Source organism: Corythoichthys intestinalis, chromosome 4 (assembly GCF_030265065.1).
Source record: "Corythoichthys intestinalis isolate RoL2023-P3 chromosome 4, ASM3026506v1, whole genome shotgun sequence".
NCBI lineage: Eukaryota > Metazoa > Chordata > Actinopteri > Syngnathiformes > Syngnathidae > Corythoichthys > Corythoichthys intestinalis.
In genome coordinates this window covers 59,056,082-59,068,201 of record NC_080398.1, presented here as the reverse complement: position 1 = coordinate 59,068,201, position 12,120 = coordinate 59,056,082, and the positions used below count along the sequence as shown (strand labels likewise).

At 39.9% G+C, this 12,120-nt stretch overlaps 1 protein-coding gene across 1 annotated transcript in view; it reads right to left on the bottom strand.

Moving 5' to 3' along the window:
- The window catches only part of LOC130914576 (oxysterol-binding protein-related protein 11-like), a 122,250-nt gene that overhangs the window by 107,165 nt on the left and 2,965 nt on the right, over positions 1-12,120 (bottom strand). Inside the window, exon 2 of the mRNA XM_057833898.1 lies at positions 3,945-4,123. Within this exon, the coding sequence (XP_057689881.1) occupies positions 3,945-4,123 (179 nt within the window). The remainder of the gene's footprint in view (positions 1-3,944; positions 4,124-12,120) is intronic.

Below are 12,120 nucleotides of genomic sequence, written 5' to 3'. Positions count from 1 at the left end.
TCGCAGGGCACAAGGAGACACACAACCATTCACACCTATGGACAATTTAGAGTGTTCAATCAGCCTACTATGCATGTTTTTGGGATGTGGGAGGAAACCGGAGTTCCCGGAGGAAACCCACGCAGGCACGGGGAGAACATGCAAACTCCACACAGGAAGGCCGAAGCCCGGGATTGAACCCTTGATCTCAGAACTGTGAGGCAGACGTGCTAACCACTCAGCCACCGTGCCGCCCCTTTGTAGATATTCAACTTTTAATTTGTTTAAAAGAATTGTAAATATATAGATTTTAAAAAAAACTATAGCAGCACAAACGTATAACACACGATTTACAGTACATCATTTTCATATAGAAGTTGCATCTGATGGGGTCCAACTTCACGAACATAGCACATTGTGTTTTTCAACATTATAAAATATAATTTAAAGGTCAAATAAAATGTGGTATGGAAACTTTTAAATGAACAAATGACATTTGGAATCTGTCAAGTTTCCTACTCATGAGATCTAAGAGATCTGCAAATAGCACTGAGCAGAAATTTTAGGCTAGCATTGAATTTCTTGCTACCATTTTGTTCCAGTAGTAACTAATAATGTTGTGGTTCAATCACCAGACTTCTTGTGCTGACGAACAATATTGATTAAGACCCCACCCAGTCAGTGGGTGTGTTTGTGTGATTTTGAATGGTTGGCAACAGGTAAGTCTGAAAACAAACAACAACAAAAAACATTGGAAAAAAATTCTATCATAAATGAGTTGACTTAAAGGGATCCTCTGTTTTTAAGACAAGTAATTCTTAAAAGATAGATGTTAGTATGAGTTATAATAATTTGATATTAAAACCCCTCTTAATGTTTTTGTTTTAACAAAGTTTGTAAAATTATTTTAAGTGATAGGTCGCCATTCTTGTTACGTCGCAGTGCGTGACGTCACTGGTCCCGTTGCCGAAATTCCAGCGTGTCACTCGTTAGCTTTCCCAACATGTCGTCAGTTCTACCCTTCCTATTTGAACCAGATCTGAAAAGTGAAGAGCAGGACAGCACTGTCGGTTGTTCACAAGACGAGCTTCAGGGAAAAATGCGTGCAGCAAATACCTGATAAGACAAAAGTTGGGCAAAACTGGTGCTGCGAGAGTGTATGCTGTTTGGAACTCCGGTTGGGAGCCAGAGTGTATGCTGTCCGGTTTTATTAGCAGATATTCAAGATAAGCATATTGCTTTTTCCAACTTATCCCAATATAATTATGTAGATTGTTAGCATCCAGAACTGTCGTGTGCTTTACATACAGTACAGGCCAAAGAGCACACCTTGTGTAATCCATGTCTTGTACATTGTAATATGTGGTAGCTAGGATACGTGTATAAAAGTACCAAAAAGGGGAGAAGCTTCCACTATGCACATTTATTTTTTAAATATTTATTTAATATTTCCACCTTGACCACTCTTCACTCGGGAGGTCAGCAGTAAGCAAACACGCGTTCCCTGACGATCTCAAACATTGTTGTGAGGTCCACGTCAGAGTCACTGTCGTCACTGTAGCGTGCCATAGTGCTTCAATTATTTAGTATGATTTGGGGAAAACTCCCACGAAGAATAGTCAACATAAAAGATAGCAATAGTAATCCAAATCCGCGTTTTTTACTCACTCGAAGATCCAGGAATTAGACCGATCCCATGGCAATGTCGCTGCCGTCGATTCCACAAAATAGACTGATCCGAAAAGCCGCTGTGGGACTGACGAATCAAAAAAATGGACAGATCCGAAACCAATAATGCAGACGCGGTGGGACCGTCGGATCCAGAAAATAGACGGATCCCTTACTTGACTGAGGATCCAGGAAAAATGTTCGGGCACCAGTTGTAACGCGTGGTGGGTAGGGTACGTGCATACAGGGACCAAAAAGGGGGAGAAGCTTCCACTTATGCAAATTTATTCACTAAAAATAATAATTCCACCTTGACCACTTAGTTCACTCCCCTTGTTTCCATTTGACTGGAAATTGCATCCAAAAGCAGCACATCGTGGCATTTTACTTCGCGAGTTTAGGCAGCAATAAGCAATTGTTTAAAACGCTACAAACTTGGAAAGATACCAATTACGTCATCACTGCGAGCCCGCAAACCATGGCGCCAACTAACGGTCAAAATATGGACTAAATATTATAAAATATTGCCATTGATTCAACATTTTATGTGTTTCTAACAACATATTTTAGTACAAGAGAACAATTGTGTTTTATAAGAGCCTACATGTATTTAAGGTAGAGGATCACTTTAAGTTTAATTTTGATGATTTTATCTCATAAATTTCAGTCTCAGAGAATTAGTATATACATTATATAAGACCAATCAAATATCCATTAAATATTTGGTTTGAACACCTTTTGCATAAATTACTGCATCATTGCGCCCCAGAATGGATTGGAATCAACCTTTGGCTCTGCGTAGGTGTAATGGATCCCTGTTGCTGGTTTACATTTTCCAACCACATGTCATTTTGTTAATATGCTTGAATACAGCACTCTGTAACCACCAACCTTCTGTAGCAATTACCTTTTGTGGCTTAACCTCTTTGTGAAGGGTGTCAATGACTGTCTTAGACCTTGTTCAAATGTAACAGGTTTACCAGAATATACTGCGTTTTGTTTCTCATCCAAACGAGAAAGTTTCGCATCTAAACAAGAAACCTTTAAGTGCCCCCATCCAGAGGTGGGTAGTAACACTTACAACACAACATTTACTTGAGTAACTTTTTGAGAAAAAAAATACCTCGAAGAGGTACTTTTACTAAGCCATACTTTTTACTTTTACCTGGGTAGATTGTGAAAAAGAAACGCTAGTCCTACTCGCCACTTTGGGCTACGCTCGTCGTTACATTTTAATCTAAATATTAGATTTTACTTGCCCGAGACGTTGACTTTAAATTCTATTTCCCATTTTTTATTTGGCACCGATTGACCACGGAAAACCGGCGATGCGATTCTAGGAAATGTTTTCTCCACTAGAGAGCACTCTTGCTTTTTGGATGAATAATGCTTCATTTCTGTAGATTCTTTTCTCTCGCCAGAATTCAATTATTTGGGGTTTTTTTGTATTTCTTTAGCTTAATGTGGTTATGTAATAGGTTATGTTGGAGGCAGTCTTTCAGGTCCTCCGTGTGTTCGTTTTCAATTCAGGTGAGACGGCTAGACTGGATTGCAAAGCAAAAGACTGACTGGAGGCAAGAGATCATTACTGCACAGTTTTAATTTTAGAAATTTCTGGGTGCATTCAGTGACAGAACAAAAGCTGTGTAGACAAATGCACACCGAACAGTGAGCTCGGCGTTGCTTATATACTGTACTTAGAAGGAGGTGTGTCTGTTCGGTGTTTAACTCATCATGCAAAATAGGTCATGAGCCTTGCTGGTTGGCAGTTAAAAGTCCATGATTATTGTTGGGAGCTTAAGTCCATGATTATCTGAGGCAAAACTAACTATCAGCAGTTTCAGTGAAAAACAACTGGTCATAATTGCAAGCATATCAGAAGATTGCATTAAGCGAGATGTATACTGACTTTAGTTATAGTACAGCATAATAATAACATTTCATTTAGACAACTTTGTCCTGAAAAAAAAAAAAAAAATCAAACATCGTAAGCATTTACTAACAATGTGCCTCATTACTTGAGTACTCTTTTCACCAAATACTTTTTTACTTGTACTTGAGTATATTTTTGGATGACTACTTTTACTTGAGTAATATTGTTTTGAAGTAACGCAACTCTTACTTGAGTAAAAATTATGGCTACTCTACCCACCTCTGCCCTACCCAACATATCCCTTTGTATCCCCATAAAAGTTGCTTGAATAAGGGATTTGATGTATTTATTTATTTTTAAAAAAAAACACACACACAAAAAAAAAACCTTTGCTAGGTCCAGTATTAAGTGACCTCACACTTACCTCTTAGTTTATAGGATTGCTGAGTTGAAGACTGAATAGAAAACATGTAAGGAAAGTCACTACAGGAGACAACCAATGCTCCGAGTAGAGACAGGGACCCTCTGGGAGGATGCTGGCTTTTGCTGTGTTCATTTCGATAGTAGTCAAGTCGGCCAACCTTGGGGTCAAGAACAAAATACCTGTAAAAGTAGGAGGAGTCAGAAACTGACAGAAAAACAGAAAATGTCTATGTTTTCTAAGGACCAAATGCCATGTGTTGTATTGGGAGTTTCATTAAGTTGGAAAAAAATACTATAAATGTTCTGCAACATGACATTTGTGTTTGAAACCATGATATAACTAAGGTTACAACCAAGGTTGCTGTAGTTAGCGATGATGTTCACGAAAATATTTCATTGATGACCAAATTTTCTTCAATTTCATGTATAATGATTAAAACATAACGAGACATTTGCTGGTTTGTGTCTGACAAAATGAGATGACAGAAAAATGTTAAGTAGTTCTTGTCAGATGTTGACAATGCACACCATTTTTTTGCCTATTGCCTATCTAGTTTGTTAGGCTGCATCCTAGCTGGGTTTGGTCACGTGATAACTGCAGTGTTGTTAATTTTACTTTCAAAAAGTAATTAATTACAGTTACAAATTACTGCTCCCAAAAAAGTAATTGCGTTAGTAACTCAGTTACCTGAATGTAAAACAACATTCATTCATTCATTCACAACAACAACAAAAAACAAAAACAAAAAAAACAACTGGTCACACAATGTAAAGTTTAAAGGGTTTTGGGGACAATTGGCCCTAGCCCAATTCTTTACCCTCCACTTAACTAGACACAAGGGTATTGCAATAACTAGATAGTAACCTTTGCTATGTGTGGAAGTCATTTGAAGTTGTGAATCAACCGTTAAAGTTGTTAAAATTGCTGCTGTTATTGCATTAGTTCCCTTCTGTCTACTTTCAACATGTGTAAGTTTTAAAACTGTTTCATTATTTAAAGATAGATTTTAGTCAAGATTTTGCCGATTTAGGAGCATTTTATATTTAAAAAAAAAAAAAAGTTACTTAGGTTTGCTAGGAAGGATCTCTACATCAGAGCCTTCCTGAGAGGTCTCCTGCTTTAAGATGGCAGCTGTTTACTAAAGCATGTAGTCCTTAAAACATGTTGCCAATGCAGCCGTGTCTGTCATTTGCATCAGTTCTATAATATGTGATATCTACCGTATCATGTGGGCGTAGTTTGTAGTTTGACCTGCGATCAAGGATTTTTGATTTGTGTAAAGCTGGGAAAGGATACAAAACCATCTCTAAAAGTCTGGATGTCCATCAATAGACAGTCAGAGAAGTTGTCCACAAAAGGAGAGAGTTAGGCACTGTTGCTTCCTCCCATGGAATGGCCGTCCACCAAAGATGACGCCAAGAGTTCAGCGCCGAATACTCAGAGACGTAAAAAAAAAAAAAAAAAAAAAAAAAAAAAAAAGAACCCTAGAGTGTCTGCTAAAGACTTAAAGAAATCACTGGCACAGTCCAATATCTATGTGCACACATCAATTGTATGTAAAACTATGGCCAAGAATGATGTTCATGGGAGGATTCCAAGCAGGAGCCACTGCTTTCTAAAAACTGCTACTTTACTGTTTGCAAAAAGGCACTTGGACACTCCAAAGAGGTTTTGGCAAAATATTTTGTGGACTGATGAAACAAAAGAATTGTTTTGGAATAACACACAGCATCATGTGTGGAGGAGAAATGGAACAGCTCACCAACAACAACACCTTATCCCCACCGTGAAGCATTGTGGAGAGACTATCATGATTTGGGGCTGTTTTGCTGCCTCGGGGCCTGGACAACTTGCAATCATTAATGGAAGAATGAATTCAAAAGTTTATCAGGATGTTTTGAGGGAAAACATGAGGCCGTCTGTCAGAAAGTTGAAGCTCAAAAGAGGATGGATGCTGCAACAAGACAATGATCCAAAACACAGAAGTAAATCAACTTCAGAATGGTTTCAGAAGAACAAAATACACGTTCTGAGTGACCAGGTCAGTCTTGAACCCCATTGAGATGCTGTAGCATGACCTAAAGACAGCGAGTCATGCCACACATCCCTAGAATCTGACTGAAGTACAGCAGTTTTGTAGAGAAGAATGGGCCAAGATTAGTCCTGATCGATGTGCCAGATTGATCTGCAGCAACAGGAATTTTCCCCCTTTCTTTCATTGTTTGCATACTATCCTCATTAAAATATGAAAACCTATAAACGTTTGGGTGATTTTAGTTAAAGCGGACACTGTTTTTTCATCCGTGTGATTTTAAAAAAGATCAGATTACATTTGATGGTGATTTTATGCTGGAAATGGGAGAAATTCCAAAGGGTTCAGATATGTTTTCACGCTATTGTATAAGTGCCAAAAGCTGTTTTCTTTGCATTTCTGTGGTTTTAGGAGATTTGAAAAATTTCCACCAACTCCCCCTGCCCCCCACCCCCACCCCACCCCAAATAGAATAATTCTGGCTCAGTGGCGACCTTTATGTCAGGGACATCCAGCAAGACATCCTAGCCACTTTCACCCCTGTGAACTGCTGAACAGGACAGGTAAGAAGAAAAAATGTTGTGAATAAATTAAAAAATTGGACTGCCAATCTGTTCAATGATTGATCTAATAATCATTCTCTCGCACTATCTTGGACAGGTCTGACATGGAGAGATGAGGAATGAGGATGACGAAATGAAATCTCTACTTGTCAGACCTATTCAAGTGTTCCTCGTTGTCTCCCATTGAAGGCGCTAAACGTCCAATCCATTTGAAGTGGGAGGCTGGCAGCAAATGAACGTATGTTCTGTGGTTAGCCCGCCAGTCAAAATGGAACAGATGTCTATTGCCATCAATGGCAGCCAATGAGTTAATACTTAAAAATATACATTTTGAAAACTTTTTTAACCGATTCCGATCCTTTAAAAATTACATGTGCAAGCCCGATTTCCGATCACGTGTTCATCTTTAGTTGTGATTTGGTATTTGTTCTTGGTGTGTAAATTAAATATATCATACACCACTGTCAAAGTTGATTATGGAGCTCATTACATTTCTGGATGATTCTATTGATCCCATTGGATAGTTTACAATTGAGAGTATAAAAGAGGTGCAGAAGAGGGAAGGAGGGAGGGCGTAGCTGGATAGAAGATGCAGGAGACGAACAAGTGCAGGGGTTTCCTGGATGACTCACTCAGTTTCTGGGACTACCACCCACATAACTCCTCTCATAACCGTTTCGAAAACAAGATGGAACTGAATGAAAGAAAGCATGTGTGAGGAATTGAACAGCTACAAAAATGACATTAAATAATGCATTCAAAAGGTCAGGCAGACAAAATGACATGAGCACTGAACTGATGGAAACACTGAGCTTATGATTACATTTTTATTACAGGCTTGTCAAATCTGTTGTTGGTGGTGTGTGCATTCTCATTTTTTTCTATTATTATTATTTGTGGAGTGATAACAATGAAATTTTCGAGGCATATTTTAGGGATGTATACGCATTGATGCAGATTTTTTTTTAAAATTATTAATTGTAGACTAATATTTGCCTGTAGGTTAGGGGTTAAACAGTAGAGGGCATGCATGCTATATGTCTCAGCCTGTATTGCACACTAGAGCTTGTTATTAGGGCCCGAGCACCAAGTGTGTAAGAGCCCTATTGTAATGCAAAGGATTATTATTCTTTTTTCAGGGCAAATGAAAATAGCCAATTTGCAGGTCTGAACATGCTCAAAAACACACCAATATTTGCACATACATGTAGCTTTGCGTAAATTTGGATAATTTTGCAACGTTGCGAAAAAATGTAACACAATGGCTCAGTAGCGCTCCCGTATTAGTTTTTTTTTTTACGTTGAGCGATGAAATTTGGGGAGTCGGTATATTGTGCAAAACTGCTCCAAAAAGTCTCTTGCACCCATATTCCAAACCCAACCGAAAATCGGGTATTTTGGATTGAATGTGAAATTTTTATCGATTTACTGGGTGCACATTTAAGACCTTGGCACCTAGGGAGTTAGTTGGAGCCTACTCAAAATTGGTGAGACTCTTCATGAGACATATGAGATTTTAAGATCTTAAAATGGTGAGTTTTCATTCATGGGCCTGACTTGGGCGGGGTGTTAAAGTCGACCATTTTTTTGGCAACACGCCAAATTCAATAAATGACTAATAACTCCTTGATACAAGGAGTCTTTTTCATATCTGGCATGTATATGAGGTAAACATGGTAAATGCACAGTACTTATATAGCACATTTTTCTGCATGGTTACCATGCCCAAAGCGCTTTACATTAGCACATATTTACCCATTCACGCACACATTCACACACCAATGGGGCTGCTGCCATGCAAGGCAAATCAAGGTTCAGTGCCTTGCCCAAGGGCACTTCGACAGTGGGCAGTTATAGCCAGGAATCGAACCACTGACCGGTCCAAGGACAACTCCAGCTACCAACTGTGCCACGGCCGCCTCAGGTATCCCAGCCTACTAGACAGCAAACTAGACAGGCTCATCCTCCAAGGGAAAAAAAATCAGTTGACCTCAAACCTGCATCAGGGGAGCCTTATGACATGTGTTCAGGTACCTGATTAAATTTATTAAGGTTTGGTTGAAGCAGAGGGGTCAAAACAGGAAAGTGAAAATGACCTTCACCATTTTGTCTCACCACACATTTTGAACAGTCATAACTTGGCAGATATACAACATATATGTGCCAAACTTCCCGTGTTTCATAAGAGTTGTACCCTGAAGGGTCGTTTAGGGCTCATTTGCATCAACTCTGCAGCACCAAATAGTGGCAACAAAAAATCATTCATTTAATATATACATGTCCAGATCTCTTCAGTTTGGTCATTGTAGTTACAAGACCTTTTGTAAGACTACATTTTAAGGCCCATGTCCACATCTCTGTCTGTTGCCTTGATGCCCCGAGTTTCGCCATTAGAAAGAAGTTGATTTTTTCAGGTATTCACTCCCTGAGGAAAGGGACTCAGTCTTCAGGACTTCAGGGACTCAGTCAGCTAATAGAGCCACGGAATTTGCACACTTGGTCGAATTGCCCCAATTAGAAGATTCACTTTGGTTTTGAAATAGGGCATGGTTGCACAGCTCAGTAGCGCCTCCTTTTTTGTAGGACCCTCTTCAATATGTGTTTGTTCTCCTAGGTGTGTGAATGTATTTCTAATCCCCATAAAAGAGGCGAGTTTCGAGCAAGTTAGGTTCTCATGAGATGATGAGAGGGGGATGATCTGCTACCACCCTGACATGCGTGCCGTCTGAGTTGCATGACACCCGAGTTGCACCAAACTACGAAGGCCCGTTCGGTTCTGCTTGCATATACTATAAATGTATTTGAACTTGATTCTAGCAGTACGTGTACCCTCTCCAAGTCAATACATAAGTGGAATAGAACCAAATAATGATAATTCTATGCAATTTGTTGTATTCAAACACTGTAACAGTAGATGGCTCGATAAAATAATCAACAGAAAAATCAAAATGTTTCACTACTTCTGTACAGTATGTCATTATGCATTCTCGATAATTTACACTGTTGGCCAAAAGTATTGGCACCCCTACAATTCTGTCAGATAATGCTCAACTTCTCCCAGAAAATGATTGCAATTACAAATGCTTTGGTAATAATATCTTCATTATTTTGCTTGCAATGAAACAACACAAAAGAGAATGGGAAAAAAAAAATCTTTTCACACAAAACTCCAAAAATGGGTGGGACAAAAGTATTGGCACCCTTTGAAAAATCATGTGATGCTTCTCTAATTTGTGTAATTACCAGTACCTGTTACTTACCTGTGACACATATCAGGTGGTAACAATAACTAAATCACACGTGCAGCCAGTTAAAATGGATTAAAGTTGACTCAACCTCTGTCCTGTGTCCTTGTGTGTACCACATTGAGCATGGAGTAAAGAAGGAAGACCAAAGAACTGTTTGAGGACTTGCGAAGCAAAATTGTGAGGAAGCATGGGCAATCTAAAGGCTACAAGTCCATCTCCAAAGACCTGAATGTTGCTATGTCTACTGTGCCAATACTTTTGGCCAGCAATGTACATACAATTAACATACATGGTGTCATGGTTTGAGTTTGGTTCTGTCCCTAATGTGTCTTGTTCATGTGATTACCACGATGCTGCTCCTTGTGTGTTGACCAATCTGCTGCTGCTTGTGTCAGCCACCTGTGACTCATTATCTCGTTACTCCAAGCACAATTCCTGCTACACCGATTTAATTCAATTTGGGCAGAGAGGCTTCTCATTGTCTCCATTTTTGTTAACTTTTAATAGCAAGTTTATGGTTTCTACTTTAACCCCTCACCAAATCAAAACAGATTTACACAAAATTTGCTATTTGGCATGTCTTTTCATTCTTTTTACACTACAGGACTCCGAGTAAAGACAAGGAAATTCTACATTTGTGAAAGTATGAAATGGTGACTAAATATTATAACACCGATAGTCATAACAACCTTTGGCGGGAAAGCAAAACATCAAACATGACCCACCACCAAAATTAGTTTTAACACCCTTGCTCTTTGCATTTTGTGCAATTGCCATATAATAGGCTACACATACAACAAAACATAAACACACAAACAAAGATGGGATGCACTTAATAAAGCATGGGAATTGTCGGACATATTTCACCTGCACGTGCCCTAGTATTGATCTGCAGTGCCATTATAAATTTCACATATTAAAAAAAAAACTAGAGTTTTTAAAGTGCCTGGGAAAGCATAAAAAATCTTAAATAGCATTACGATGTCAATTAGAATCATTTTAATCTGCCGTTTAGCCATGCCTGTCATTATAACACTCTAGCGTCCACAGCTGGAGGATGACATCGGCAGGGTCACGATTTCAGCTGATTTAGAATTCAGCCCATTGAGAGGGAAGATTCAGAACGAGGAAAATACGACACAGAGCAGCAAAATGTCATCATTGTTTTAAAATGCATTTGTTCACTAAGACAGGGCAAAATTACTGCATAATGGTCAAAACTGTTGACTTCTTGCACCTCCCAAACGGTATTTTATGCCACTGGAATTAGTCCGGCTTTTGTCATTTCCCTGCCCCGGCTTCGGAGACGGAGGGAAGAGCATAAACAAAAAAGGAGGTGTGACACCTAGCCAACATGCTAAACCGAACCAAGCAGCGTTTCCAAGTTTTATTTACGCCTTTTGAAAACGAAAAAGCACACTGAACTACCCCGGATCATATCACACGGCGGCGGGGTTGACTGTCTTCACCGCCAACATGCGGCGAGCAAGTTGCTGGTCATCCTTCCCCTTCTGCGGGCAGGAATGCTCGTTGAGGGGGAAGCAATGAATGACCGCCGGAAAAACCGTCCGACGTCGGAGGAGCGCGTGGCTGCCCAAGCCCAACCCGAGGATAATGTTCAATTGACGGGCACAGGAAGAGGGCAGAGGGGGCTGGATGTCTGGACGATATGGCGAACCGCAGACGAGAGCGGGGGGCTTCACGAGCATTAGCCGGTTATAGCGTTCTCTCGGCGGGCAGGTGAAGAGGACCGAGAGGGATGTGCGACAAGCTGCCGGTCGTCGGCCGAGTTGCCTTCTTGGTGCACAAAAACAAGCGTTCCATCTTCTTTGCCATTGATGACTATGACTAGAGGAAAACTAAAGGAATTCAACAAGAGTCCCTTATAACCGTACAAAGACAAAGCCACACCCCTCTATTGACTTGGCGGTGAATTACAGAGCAACTCGTTCCCTTGACGCAGAACTTCGAATGCTCAATGACGACGCAAGGATCTACGCCGTCGCTCCGCCGTCAAGGCAACGCAGAAGCATTAATCAGCCCTTACTCTATTCACTCCATATACAGAATCTGCACATAGCTCATTAATATGGTAATTTATGCACGTAACTTTGGCTGTGATAGGGATATGAGTTGACTTCTGCGAAGCACCTTCATGAGATATGCTACGTTCATGTACAGTATATCGGGAGATATGAGTTCCCAAGTTGGAAAATCATGTCGATGTATTGTAAAGTCGAAATAAGGGATAAAGAGATGGTTGCTACAAAGAAGAGTAGCATATTTTAATGCTCCAACGATACATCACAAGTTGAGTGACTGTTTGCCACTTT